Source organism: Aphelocoma coerulescens, unplaced genomic scaffold (assembly GCF_041296385.1).
Source record: "Aphelocoma coerulescens isolate FSJ_1873_10779 unplaced genomic scaffold, UR_Acoe_1.0 HiC_scaffold_204, whole genome shotgun sequence".
NCBI classification, from domain to species: Eukaryota; Metazoa; Chordata; class Aves; order Passeriformes; family Corvidae; genus Aphelocoma; species Aphelocoma coerulescens.
Window position 1 is genome coordinate 166,588 of NW_027183550.1, and position 13,797 is coordinate 180,384.

The 13,797-nt window shown below is 58.9% G+C and overlaps 2 protein-coding genes across 5 annotated transcripts in view; one reads left to right on the forward strand and one right to left on the reverse strand.

The window, feature by feature from the left end:
• FUS (FUS RNA binding protein) overlaps window positions 1–3,478 on the reverse strand; it is a 52,749-nt gene extending 49,271 nt beyond the window's left edge. Inside the window, 3 exon segments of the mRNA XM_068999008.1 lie at window positions 187–338; window positions 433–457; window positions 3,395–3,478. Coding sequence (XP_068855109.1) covers window positions 187–338; window positions 433–457; window positions 3,395–3,407 — 190 coding nt within the window. The 5' untranslated portion in view covers window positions 3,408–3,478.
• A 2,049-nt stretch (window positions 3,479–5,527) lies between these two features.
• LOC138101134 (sodium/potassium/calcium exchanger 1-like) lies at window positions 5,528–12,573 on the forward strand. Of its 4 annotated transcripts, none has more exons than XM_068998988.1 (4): window positions 5,589–5,624; window positions 9,132–9,415; window positions 11,966–12,301; window positions 12,335–12,573. In XM_068998988.1, the coding sequence occupies exons 2-4, from the start codon at window positions 9,154–9,156 to the stop codon at window positions 12,406–12,408; spliced, it is 672 nt and encodes a 223-aa protein (XP_068855089.1). In that variant the 5' UTR covers window positions 5,589–5,624; window positions 9,132–9,153; the 3' UTR covers window positions 12,409–12,573. The 4 variants fall into 4 exon arrangements, with proteins under 4 accessions (XP_068855087.1, XP_068855089.1, XP_068855088.1 ...); XM_068998987.1 differs by having other exon boundaries at window positions 11,966–12,157; window positions 12,191–12,573; XM_068998986.1 differs by lacking the exon at window positions 5,589–5,624 and adding an exon at window positions 5,528–5,546 and having other exon boundaries at window positions 11,966–12,573.
• Window positions 12,574–13,797: the final 1,224 nt, after the last annotated feature.

The window sequence follows — 13,797 nt, forward strand, 5'->3', positions numbered from 1 at the left end:
TGGGGTTTCTGGGAGCACTCACTGCTCTGGCTCTGTCCGTAGGAGCCCCCGTAGCCGCCCTGGCCGTAGCCCGTGGGCGAGCTCTGATTTTGCGGCTGATTTTGGGTACAAAAACGCCGATTTTGGGATTTTAGGCAGGATTTTGGGGCTAATTTGGGCTAATTTGGGGTTTCTGGGAGCACTCACTGCTCTGGCTCTGTCCGTAGGAGCCCCCGTAGCCGCCCTGGCCGTAGCCCGTGTCCGAGCCCTGGCCGTAGCCGCCGTAGCTCTGCTGGGAGTAGCTCTGGCCCCCGCCCTGGGAGTAGCTCTGGCTGGGGGGGGCGGGGTAGGCGCCGTAACTGGGGAGAAAAACGCCGGAATCGGTTAAAAAACGGCCCCCGGGAACGGGGGGGTTTTAGGGAAGGGGGAGGGGGGTGGGGGAGGGGCCGGTACCTTTGCGTCGCCGTCTGGCTGTAATCTGGGGAGAAAAAGGGGAGAAACGGGGTGAGAAATGGCTCCAAATCAAGGGGGTTGGGGGTGATCGATTATTGATTATTGATTGGTTATCGAGGTGTTGAACTCCCGGAATGGACTCAGTGAGCTGCAGTTATTGGTTATTGATCAAGAGGCTTTAATTGGAGAAGAAATTGAAGAGTTATTTTGGAGCAAACCCCTTTTCTCCAAATTAATCGATTTATTTGGAATTATTAGTTATCAACAGAACTATTTCAATTAAAAATTGACACCAGATTATCTTCAATTGACTCAGATTTTTTAGCATTATCAATCATTAAAAAAACAGCTTTAATTAATAAAATCTCACTGAAAATACCTTTAAATAAATTGATTTTTCTCCCTCATTAAACGCCTCTAAATCAGAATATTTACCAAGTGCCATCAATTACTAATAAGACTTAATTTTAATTATCGATAAAGCACTTTTAGTTACACACATCTCCAAAATACTTCTAAATTAATCAAAATCAAATCAATTAACATTATAGCTAATGAACACCTTCAAATAAATCCTTCTATATCATCATTAGCGCGGTTTTAATTACAGCAATAACCATAAATATAACCAAACTAATTAATTTATTGACACATTAATGCTTCTAATTCATTAACGATCATATTATCACTTGCCAAAACTCCTAATTACACCAATTGGTGTAAAATCAACGTTAAATCGATTTATTTAGGGCATTTTTACACTAATTTCTGTAATTAAAGGTACTCCCTTAATGATCAATAACATGTATTAATTAAAGATACTTTTACGCCTCTTTCCATCATTAAAACCCAATCGATAGCCAATCATGTATCAATAAATAAACCGATTTTATCTTTACCCCAAATTTTATGATTAAAAGAACTTCATTAACAACCAATAACAGCAATTAAATGCACCCTGTTAGTACCTAAAAATTTTTAAACAACTCATAAATTTTATAAGAATAAAAAGCATTTAATAGCAAAAACATCAATAAAATAATTTCAAGTAAATAAAAATCTAACCCTTAATAAATGCAAAACCAGATTTAAATAAAGAAGCCACTCTATAAACATCATTAATTACTGGCAAAAAGCTCCAAACTGCACAAAAACTACCTCAGAATAAACGTAATTGATGCACTTAATTAGAGAATTAAGAATTATTTCTGATTTCAGTGCGGAATTAGCGAAACTTCGGCACAAAATAAAGGAAAATTTGGGAATTTCATCCCCCCCCCCGAAGCACCAAATCCCTGTCCAGGAGCAAAACTTCCCCAAAAGAAAAATGAACGAATTGATCCCCTCAACATCAGCCCGAAATTTAATTGTTCAATCGTAATGAAGCGAAATTAAAGAGAAATTTAAATATTTAGATACGAAAACGAAAGCGGAGTTTAAAGCGCCCTCAGGCTCCGCGCAACAAAAGAGGCTCCAAATTCCCGGTTTTACAGCAAATTTCCCCCTCAAAAAAGCACTCCGAGCTCAAATTTAGTGACTTAAGGGGTACAAAAAGGGGTAAATAATAAAAAATTTAATGATCTTGACCAAAAAATAACGGAAAAGGTTAAAATTCGCCTCAGGCACCGCAGAACAAAAAGGAGCTGTACAAGCACACGGTTCTACCAGTGAAGAAACCTCTAAAACCTCACCGAACCAACGAATTTAAGAATTAATACGCCAGATTAAAAAAGATAAAATTAAACTTAAATATTTCGATGTTAGAACGAAGGCGGAAGTTTAAAATTCCCCTCAGGCTTCGCGCAACAGAAATAAAGGTCCCCGCGGGGCGAATCTGGAGGGGCTAAAAACACCGAATTTCCCCTAAAAACCGACACGAACAGCACAATAAAACGCAAATTTAACTCTAAAACTTTCTATTTCATTAAAGCACGTTGAAATTCCCCTCAGAAACCCGCAACAAAGCGGGGGAGGGGAGGGTGGGAACCGAAGCCTCCCCCTCAGGACACGGCGGCTCTTTCCCACCCGGCAGAGGAGAAAGCGCCAAGGTTTTTCACCGCGAAATTGAACTCGCAGGGGTTTTATTTTGAGCGCGATTCTTTGATTAATTTATAAATAAGTAGAGATAAATAAATCTTTAATGAAATCGCGGCTTGATTGCACGCGAGGACCCGGATGTGTCACTGCGGCAGCGGCGCCGCGCACGCGCCGCGCGCACAAAATGGCGGCGGTGGCGCAGCGGCAAAACCACAAAATGGCGGCCGGGAAGGGGGGAAAAAAAGGGGTCCCAGACCCCCTAAAACACCCCGAAATTACCCCAAAAACCTCCGGAACGCCCGGGGTGCGCGGCTAATATTAAAGGGTTTTAGTTCAGATTGGGGGTTCTGGGTTAGTTTTGCTCGCCGCTGCGGGTGAGGAGCATCCGGGCGCGGCGCTTTGTTCAACCCGCCGCCGCACCCGCGGTGGTTTTAGCAGTGAACATAGCCCCCCAAAAAAAGCCCGAAATCTGCGGCGCGGGGTTAAAACGGATCTCTTCAAAGCCGCGGAAATATTGAAAGAGAAGACAGCGATGGATTAAAAATAAAATAATAAAAGAGCGAGGCGCGGCAGAAACGGGGCGGCATCAAATCACACCCCCCCCCCCCCCCGAACAGCGCTAACCGTGAAAAACCCACAATGAAACAACGCCTCAACTGCAACAATTAACGCGGCAACAACCGTTTAGAAGCGCACTAATTAAAAACAACTCCACAAACGCCGCGCTGACCGTGCGGCCGCCGGAACCTCCCCCCCCCCCTCCCCACACAGGGATCCACCCCCGGGCGGCCCGGATCGCGCTGGGCAGCGCAACCCCCGCTGGTTCCCGGGGTGAGGAGGGGTCTGGGGGGGTCCCTCCGTGGGTGAGGAGGGGTCTGGGGGGCGGTGAGGAGGGCTCCGGGGGTTCCCCCCGCGGCGCCGGTACCGTTGGAGGCCATGGCGGTGCCGCCCGTCCCGCGTCCGCTCCACGTGGCGCCCGCACTGCGCGCCCCGCGCGCCCGCCCGCCCTTTTATGGCCTCGGCCGGCGCGTGCCACCCGCGCGGGGGGGGCCGGCGCGCTCCCCCCTCTGCAGCCCCGCGGGGTGGTACGGTCCTGGCGGGAAAAGGGGGGGGGGGGGGGGGGGCGGGAAAATGGGCGGGGAGAGCGGGGCGCCCCCTGGCGGGCGGTTCGGGGGGGATCTGTAGGGCCCTATGGGAGCCTATGGGAGCCTATAGAACCCTATAGAACCCTATGGGAGCCTATGGGAGCCTATAGAACCCTATAGAACCCTATGGGAGCCTATGGGAGCCTATGGGAGCCTATAGAACCCTATGGGAGCCTATGGGAGCCTATGGGAGCCTATGGGAGCCTATAGGACCCTATGGGGACCCTATAGGACCCTATGGGGAGCCTATAGAAGCCTCTGGGGGCCCTATAGAACCCTCTAGGAGCCTACAGAACCCTATGGGGACCCTATAGAACCCTCTAGGAGCCTATAGAACCCTATGGGGACCCTATAGAACCCTCTGGGAGCCTATAGGACCCTCTCGGACCCTATAGATGCCATCTGGGAGCCTATAGAACCCTATGGGGACCCTATAGGACCCTATGGGGAGCCTACAGAAGCCTCTGGGGACCCTATAGAACCCTCTAGGAGCCTATAGGACCCTATGGGGACCCTATAGGACCCTATGGGGACCCTATAGAACCCTCTGGGAGCCTATAGGACCCTCTAGGACCCTACAGACGCCATCTGGGAGCCTATAAAACCCTATGGGGACCCTATAGGACCCTATGGGGAGCCTACAGAAGCCTCTGGGGACCCTATAGAACCCTCTAGGAGCCTATAGGACCCTATGGGGACCCTATAGGACCCTCTGGGAGCCTATAGGACCCTCTAGGACCCTACAGACGCCATCTGGGAGCCTATAAAACCCTATGGGGACCCTATAGGACCCTATGGGGAGCCTATAGAAGCCTCTGGGGGCCCTATAGAACCCTCTAGGAGCCTACAGAACCCTATGGGGCGTTATGGGAGCCTATGGAGACCCTATAGGAAACTATGGGACCGTATAGACGCCCTCTGGGACCCTATAGGATCCTCTAGGAGCCTATAGAAGCCTATGGGGACCCTATAGAACCCTATGGGACCCTATAGACGCTCTCTGGGGCCCTATAGGACCCATACGTGACCCTGTAGAGCCCCACAGGAATCCGAAGGGCCCTATAGACACCCCGGGGAACCCCCGCAGGCGCCTATAGGGACCCTATGGGACCTGGTAGGGCCCCTATAGAGCCCTGTAGGACCCCATGGAGCCCCTATGGGACCCTATGGAGCCCCTATAGGACCTTGTAGGACCCCTATAGAGCCCCTATAGGACCCTATGGAACCCCCACAGGACCCTATAGGACCCCTATGGGACCCTATGGAACCCCTATAGAGCCCTATGGAACCCCCACAGGGCCCCTATGGGACTCTATGGAACCTCTATAAACCCCACAGGACCCTGTAGAGCCCCTATAGGACCTTGTAGGACCCCTATAGGACCCTATGGAATCCCTATGGAGCCCCTATAGGACCCTATGGAACCCCTATAAACCCCGCAGGACCCTGTGGAGCCCCTATAGGACCTTGTAGGACCCCTATAAACCCCTATAGGACCCTATGGAACCCCCGCAGGACCCTATAGGGCCCCTATAGGACCTTGTGGGACCCCTATAGGACCCCTATAGAGCCCCTGTAGGACCCTATAGAACCCCTATAAACCCCCACAGGAGCCTATAGAGCCCCTATAGGACCCCACAGGACCCTATGGAGCCCCTATAAACCCCTAGAGGACCCTATAGAGCCCCTATAAACCCCTAAAGGACCCTATGGAGCCCCTATAAACCCCTAAAGGACCCTATAGAGCCCCTATAAACCCCCACAGGACCCTATGGAGCCCCTATAAACCCCTAGAGGACCCTATAGAGCCCCTATAAACCCCTAAAGGACTCTATAGAGCCCATATAAACCCCCACAGGACCCTATGGAGCCCCTATAGGGCCTATGGAGCCCCAGTGACGTCAGGGGGCGGGGCTTGGCCGGCCCGTAAAGGTCGGGGCCGTAAATACCCGGGGGGGGGGGGAGGGGCTCTATAGGGGCCCTATAGGGGCTGTGCGGGGCCGGGAGCAGGTACGGGGGTCCTATAGAGGGGGGGAGGGGGGGAGGGGGGTTCTATAGGGGACGGGAGGGGGGGAGGGGGGTTCTATAGGGGCCGGGAGGGGGGAGGGGGGTTCTATAGGGGACGGGAGGGGGGAGGGGGGTTCTATAGGGGATGGGAGGGGGGGAGGGGGGTTCTATAGGGGACGGGAGAGGGGAGGGGGGTTCTATAGGGGCCGGGAGGGGGGGAGGGGGGTTCTATAGGGGCCGGGAGGGGGGGAGGGGGGTTATATAGGGGACGGGAGGGGGGGAGGGGGGTTCTATAAGGGCTGCGAGGGGGGAGGGGGGTTCTATAGGGGCCGGGAGCCCCCAGGGGATGGGGGAGGGCTTCTATAGGGGACGGGACTGGGGGAGGGGTTCTATAGGGGACGGGAGGGGGGGAGGGGGGTTCTATAAGGGCTGCGAGGGGGGAGGGGGGTTCTATAGGGGACGGGAGCCCCCAGGGGGTGGGGGAGGGGTTCTATAGGGGACGGGAGTTGGGGAGGGGTTCTATAGGGGTTGGGGGGGTTCTATAGGGGACAGGCCCCTATAGGGGGTGGGGGAGGGGGCAGTGGCCGGAGCCCCTCCCAGGGGTCATTCTGGGGGCAGCGGGCACTGATCCAGCGGTCAGCGGCCGGTGCCCACTCCCAGTGCCCATTCCCAGTGTCCATTCCCAGTGCCCACTCCCAGTGCCCACTCCCAGTGCCCATTCCCAGTGCCCATTCCCAGTGTCCATTCCCAGTGCCCACTCCCAGTGCCCATTCCCAGTGCCCATTCCCAGTGCCCACTCCCGGTGCCCACTCCCAGTGCCCATTCCCAGTGCCCATTCCCAGTGTCCACTCCCAGTGCCCACTCCCAGTGTCCATTCCCAGTGCCCACTCCCAGTGTCCATTCCCGGTGCCCATTCCCAGTGTCCACTCCCAGTGTCCACTCCCAGTGCCCACTCCCAGTGCCCACTCCCAGTGCCCATTCCCGGTGCCCATTCCCGGTGCCCACTCCCAGTGCCCATTCCCGGTGCCCACTCCCAGTGCCCATTCCCGGTGCCCATTCCCGGTGCCCACTCCCAGTGCCCATTCCCAGTGTCCACTCCCAGTGCCCATTCCCAGTGCCCACTCCCAGTGCCCACTCCCAGTGTCCATTCCCAGTGTCCATTCCCAGTGCCCATTCCCAGTGCCCACTCCCAGTGTCCATTCCCAGTGCCCATTCCCAGTGTCCATTCCCAGTGCCCACTCCCAGTGCCCATTCCCAGTGCCCATTCCCAGTGCCCACTCCCAGTGTCCATTCCCAGTGCCCACTCCCGGTGCCCATTCCCAGTGCCCATTCCCAGTGCCCACTCCCAGTGTCCATTCCCAGTGCCCATTCCCAGTGCCCATTCCCAGTGCCCACTCCCAGTGTCCATTCCCAGTGCCCACTCCCAGTGCCCATTCCCAGTGCCCATTCCCAGTGCCCATTCCCAGTGTCCACTCCCGGTGCCCATTCCCAGTGCCCACTCCCGGTGCCCATTCCCGGTGCCCATTCCCAGTGCCCATTCCCGGTGTCCATTCCCCGTGCCCATTCCCAGTGCCCACTCCCAGTGCCCACTCCCAGTGCCCACTCCCAGTGTCCATTCCCAGTGCCCATTCCCAGTGCCCATTCCCAGTGCCCACTCCCAGTGCCCATTCCCAGTGCCCATTCCCAGTGCCCACTCCCAGTGTCCATTCCCAGTGCCCATTCCCAGTGCCCATTCCCAGTGCCCACTCCCAGTGCCCATTCCCAGTGCCCATTCCCAGTGCCCACTCCCAGTGTCCATTCCCAGTGCCCATTCCCAGTGCCCACTCCCAGTGTCCATTCCCAGTGCCCATTCCCAGTGCCCATTCCCAGTGCCCACTCCCAGTGTCCATTCCCAGTGCCCACTCCCAGTGCCCATTCCCAGTGCCCATTCCCAGTGCCCATTCCCAGTGTCCACTCCCGGTGCCCATTCCCAGTGCCCACTCCCGGTGCCCATTCCCGGTGCCCATTCCCAGTGCCCATTCCCAGTGTCCATTCCCCGTGCCCATTCCCAGTGCCCATTCCCAGTGCCCACTCCCGGTGCCCACTCCCAGTGCCCATTCCCAGTGCCCATTCCCAGTGTCCAGCCCCCACTCCCAGTGTCCAGCCCCCACTCCCAGTGTCCATTCCCCATTCCCAGTGTCCATTCCCCACTCCCAGTGTCCAGCCCTTACTCCCAGTGTCCATTCCCAGTGTCCAGCCCTTACTCCCAGTGTCCCGCCCTTATTCCCAGTGTCCAGCCCTTACTCCCAGTGTCCAGCCCTTACTCCCAGTGTCCATTCCCAGTGTCCAGCCCCCACTCCCAGTGTCCAGCCCTTACTCCCAGTGTCCATTCCCAGTGTCCAGCCCCCATTCCCAGTGTCCAGCCCCCACTCCCAGTGTCCAGCCCCCATTCCCAGTGTCCAGCCCTTACTCCCAGTGTCCACTCCCAGTGTCCAGCCCTTACTCCCAGTGTCCAGCCCCCACTCCCAGTGTCCAGTCCCCACTCCCAGTGTCCAGCCCTTACTCCCAGTGTCCATTCCCAGTGTCCAGCCCCCACTCCCAGTGTCCAGCCCCCATTCCCAGTGTCCAGCCCCCACTCCCAGTGTCCAGCCCTTACTCCCAGTGTCCACTCCCAGTGTCCAGCCCCCACTCCCAGTGTCCAGTCCCCACTCCCAGTGTCCAGCCCTTACTCCCAGTGTCCATTCCCAGTGTCCAGCCCCCATTCCCAGTGTCCAGTCCCCACTCCCAGTGTCCAGCCCTTACTCCCAGTGTCCATTCCCAGTGTCCAGCCCCCACTCCCAGTGTCCAGCCCTTACTCCCAGTGTCCAGCCCTTACTCCCAGTGTCCATTCCCAGTGTCCAGCCCCCACTCCCAGTGTCCACTCCCAGTGTCCAGCCCCCACTCCCAGTGTCCAGCCCCCACTCCCAGTGTCCAGCCCTTACTCTCAGTGTCCACTCCCAGTGTCCATTCCCAGTGTCCAGCCCCCACACCCAGTGTCCAGCCCTTACTCCCAGTGTCCATTCCCAGTGTCCAGCCCTTACTCCCAGTGTCCAGCCCTTACTCCCAGTGTCCATTCCCAGTGTCCAGCCCCCACTCCCAGTGTCCAGCCCCCATTCCCAGTGTCCAGCCCCCACTCCCAGTGTCCAGCCCTTACTCCCAGTGTCCAGTCCCCACTCCCAGTGTCCAGCCCCCACTCCCAGTGTCCATTCCCAGTGTCCAGCCCTTACTCCCAGTGTCCAGCCCCCACTCCCAGTGTCCAGCCCTTACTCCCAGTGTCCAGCCCTTACTCCCAGTGTCCAGCCCCCACTCCCAGTGTCCAGCCCTTACTCCCAGTGTCCATTCCCAGTGTCCAGCCCCCACTCCCAGTGTCCAGCCCCCACTCCCAGTGTCCAGCCCTTACTCCCAGTGTCCATTCCCAGTGTCCAGCCCCCACTCCCAGTGTCCAGCCCCCACTCCCAGTGTCCAGCCCTTACTCCCAGTGTCCATTCCCAGTGTCCAGCCCCCTCCGGCCGCCATGTCGGCGCTGGAGCGGGTCCGAGCGGGCGGCCGGGGGCTGGAGCGGCGCCTGGACTCCGTCCCGGCCGAGGCGCTGCTGGCCGGACTCCGCGCGGCCGGAGCCGTGGCCGAGCCCGAGGTGGCCGCGCTGGGAGCCCCGGGCGGCTCGGGCTGGGTCCGGCGGCTGCGCGCTCTGGCCGTGGCCAGAGGGGACCGGACGTGCCGCGTCCTGCTGGACCTGCTGGCCGAGCTCGAGGGGCCACCGCAGCCGGGGCCGTTCGGTGAGTGACCACTGGGGCTGCTGGGTGAGTGACCACTGGGGCTGCTGGGTGAGTGACCACTGGGGCCATTGGGTGAGTGACCACTGGGGCTACTGGGTCAGTGACCACCGGGGCCATTGGGTGAGTGACCACTGGGGATGTTGGGTGAGTGACCACTGGGGCCGTTCAGTGAGTGACCACTGGGGCTACTGGGTGATCACTGGGGCTGCTGGGTGAGTGACCACTGGGGCTACTGGGTGAGTGACCACTGGGGATGTTGGGTGAGTGACCACTGGGGCTACTGGGTGAGTGACCACTGGGGATGTTGGGTGAGTGACCACTGGGGCTACTGGGTGAGTGACCACTGGGGCTACTGGGTGAGTGACCACTGGGGCTGTTGGGTGAGTGACCACCAGGGCTGCTGGGTGAGTGACCACTGGGGCTACTGGGTGAGTGACCACTGGGGCTGCTGGGTGAGTGACCACTGGGGCCGTTGGGTGAGTGACCACTGGGGCTACTGGGTGAGTGACCACTGGGGCCGTTGGGTGAGTGACCACCGGGGCCATTGGGTGAGTGACCACCGGGGCTACTGGGTGAGTGACCACTGGGGCCGTTCAGTGAGTGACCACTGGGGCTACTGGGTGATCACTGGGGCTGCTGGGTGAGTGACCACTGGGGCTACTGGGTGAGTGACCACTGGGGGCGTTCAGTGAGTGACCACTGGGGCTGCTGGGTGAGTGACCACTGGGGATGTTGGGTGAGTGACCACTGGGGCTGTTGGGTGAGTGACCACTGGGGCTACTGGGTGAGTGACCACTGGGGCTACTGGGTGAGTGACCACCGGGGCCATTGGGTGAGTGACCACTGGGGCTACTGGGTGAGTGACCACTGGGGCCATTGGGTGAGTGACCACTGGGGCCGTTGGGTGAGTGACCACTGGGGCTGTTGGGTGAGTGACCACTGGGGCTGTTGGGTGAGTGACCACTGGGGCTACTGGGTGACCACTGGGGCTACTGGGTGACCACTGGGGCTGCTGGGTGAGTGACCACTGGGGCTACTGGGTGAGTGACCACTGGGGCCGTTCAGTGAGTGACCACTGGGGCTACTGGGTGAGTGACCACAGGGGCTGTTGGGTGAGTGACCACTGGGGCTGTTGGGTGAGTGACCACTGGGGCTACTGGGTGAGTGACCACTGGGAATGTTGGGTGAGTGACCACTGGGGCTACTGGGTGAGTGACCACCGGGGCTGTTGGGTGAGTGACCACTGGGGCCGTTCAGTGAGTGACCACTGGGGCCGTTGGGTGAGTGACCACTGGGGCTACTGGGTGAGTGACCACTGGGGCTACTGGGTGAGTGACCACCGGGGCCATTGGGTGAGTGACCACTGGGGCTACTGGGTGAGTGACCACTGGGGATGTTAGGTGAGTGACCACTGGGGCTACTGGGTGAGTGACCACTGGGGCTGCTGGGTGAGTGACCACTGGGGCTGTTGGGTGAGTGACCACTGGGGCTACTGGGTGAGTGACCACTGGGGCTGTTGGGTGAGTGACCACTGGGGCTACTGGGTGAGTGACCACTGGGGCTGCTGGGTGAGTGACCACTGGGAATGTTGGGTGAGTGACCACTGGGGCTGTTGGGTGAGTGACCACTGGGGCTACTGGGTCAGTGACCACTGGGGCTTCTGGGTGAGTGACCACTGGGGGCGTTCAGTGAGTGACCACTGGGGCTACTGGGTGAGTGACCACTGGGGCTGTTGGGTGAGTGACCACTGGGGCTACTGGGTGAGTGACCACTGGGAATGTTGGGTGAGTGACCACTGGGGCTGTTGGGTGAGTGACCACTGGGGCTACTGGGTGAGTGACCACTGGGGCTGTTGGGTGAGTGACCACTGGGGCTACTGGGTGAGTGACCACCGGGGCTACTGGGTGAGTGACCACTGGGGCCGTTCAGTGAGTGACCACTGGGGCCGTTCAGTGAGTGACCACTGGGGCTACTGGGTGAATGACCACTGGGGCCGTTGGGTGAGTGACCACTGGGGCTACTGGATGAGTGACCACTGGGACTACTGGGTGAGTGACCACTGGGGCTGCTGGGTGAGTGACCACTGGGGCCATTGGGTGAGTGACCACTGGGGCTACTGGATGAGTGACCACTGGGGCTACTGGGTGAGTGACCACTGGGGCTATTGGGTGACCACTGGGGCTGCTGGGTGAGTGACCGCTGGGGCTGCTGGGTGAGTGACCACTGGGGCTGTTGGGTGAGTGACCACTGGGGCTACTGGGTGAGTGACCACTGGGGCCATTGGGTGAGTGACCACTGGGGCTGTTGGGTGAGTGACCACTGGGGCCGTTCAATGAGTGACCACTGGGGATATTGGGTGAGTGACCACTGGGGCTACTGGGTGAGTGACCACTGGGGCTACTGGGTGAGTGACCACTGGGGCTACTGGGTGAGTGACCACTGGGGCCGTTCAATGAGTGACCACCCCGCTGTCCGGCCGTGGCCGGTCAGTCAGTGACCACCCCGCTGTCCGGCCGCTTTTTTGGGGCCGTTTGCCCGTTTTTGGGGCAGATTTCTACAACCCCCAGCGCGACGCGGCGCCCGCGCACCGCTCGGACTGTCCGTGCTGCCGGCCCGAGCCCGGCTGGACACGGCGCCCCGAGGAGGAGGAGGAGGAGGAGGAGGAGCAGGGAGAGGCCAAGGAGGGCGATGAAGGCCCCGAGGAGGAGGATGGAGGCCCCGAGGATGAGGATGGGGATGGAGGCCCTGAGGATGAGGATGGAGGAGAGGATGAAGGCCCTGAGGATGAGGATGGAGGAGAGGATGAAGGCCCCGAGGGTAAAGATGGAGGTGGCGATGAAGGCCCTGAGGATGAGGATGAAGGAGGCGATGAAGGCCCCGAGGACGGCGATGAAGGCCCCGAGGAGGAAGATGAAGGAGGCGATGAAGGCCCCGAGGATGAGGATGAAGGAGGCGATGAAGATGAGGGAGACGGAGAAGGGGAGGAAGAGTAGCGGGAGGAGGGGCTGAAAATGAAGAGGAGGAGGAGGAGGCAGGAGAGGCCCAAGGAAGGGGATGAAGGCCCCGAGGAGGAGGATGGAGGAGGGGGATGAAGGCCCCGAGGACGGCGATGAAGGCCCCGAGGATGAGGATGGAGGACCTGAGGATGAGGATGGTGATGGAGGCCCTGAGGATGAGGATGGAGGAGGGGATGAAGGCCCCGAGGATGAGGATGGAGGAGGGGATGAAGGCCCCGAGGACGGCGATGAAGGCCCCGAGGAGGAGGATGGAGGAGGCGATGAAGATGAGGGAGACGGAGAAGGGGAGGAAGAGTAGCGGGAGGAGGGGCTGAAAATGAAGAGGAGGAGGAGGAGGCAGGAGAGGCCCAAGGAAGGGGATGAAGGCCCTGAGGAGGAGGATGGAGGAGGGGGATGAAGGCCCCGAGGACGGCGATGAAGGCCCCGAGGATGAGGATGGAGGACCTGAGGATGAGGATGGTGATGGAGGCCCTGAGGATGAGGATGGAGGAGGGGATGAAGGCCCCGAGGATGAGGATGGAGGAGGGGATGAAGGCCCCGAGGACGGCGATGAAGGCCCCGAGGAGGAGGATGGAGGAGGCGATGAAGATGAGGACGGTGATGAAGGCCCCGAGGATGAGGATGGAGGAGGGGAGGAAGAATAGCGGGGGGAGGGGCTGAAAACGAAGAGGAGGAGGAGGAGGAGGAGGAGGAGGAGCAGGGAGAGGCCAAGGAAGGGGATGAAGGCCCCGAGGATGAGGATGGAGGCCCCGAGGATGGAGGGAAGGATGAAGGCCCCGAGGAGGAGGATGGTGATGGAGGCCCTGAGGAAAGGGATGAAGGCCCCGAGGATGAGGATGGAGGAGGCGATGAAGACGAGGGAGACGGAGGAGGGGAGGAAGAGTAGCGGGGGGGGGAGGGGCTGAAAACGAAGAGGAGGAGGAAGAGCAGGGAGAGGCCCAAGGAAGGGGATGAAGGCCCCGAGGAGGAGGATGGAGGACCTGAGAATGAGGATGGTGATGGAGGCCATGAGGACGGCGATGAAGGCCCCGAGGATGAGGATGGAGGCCCCGAGGATGAGGATGGAGGAGGGGAGGAAGAGTAGCGGGGGGAGGGGCTGAAAACAAAGAGGAGGAGGAGGAGGAGGAGGAGGAGGAGGAGGAGGAGGAGGAGCAGGGAGAGGCCAAGGAAGGGGATGAAGGCCCCGAGGATGAGGATGGAGGCCCCGAGGATGGAGGGAAGGATGAAGGCCCCGAGGAGGAGGATGGTGATGGAGGCCCTGAGGAAAGGGATGAAGGCCCTGAGGATGAGGATGGAGGAGGGGAGGAAGAGCAGCGGGAGGGGGGGGGGCTGAAAACAAAGAGGAGGAGGAGGAGGAGGAGAGGA

What these genes read in the sequence shown, in the direction of transcription:
- LOC138101134 (XM_068998986.1), top strand. Translation starts at nt 9,154, where the DNA reads ATGTCGGCGCTGGAGCGGGTCCGAGCGGGCGGCCGGGGGCTGGAGCGG. An exon ending in ACCGCAGCCGGGGCCGTTCG is followed by an intron (nt 9,416 to 11,965) that starts GTGAGTGACCAC and finishes TTTTTGGGGCAG; the next exon opens with ATTTCTACAACCCCCAGCGC.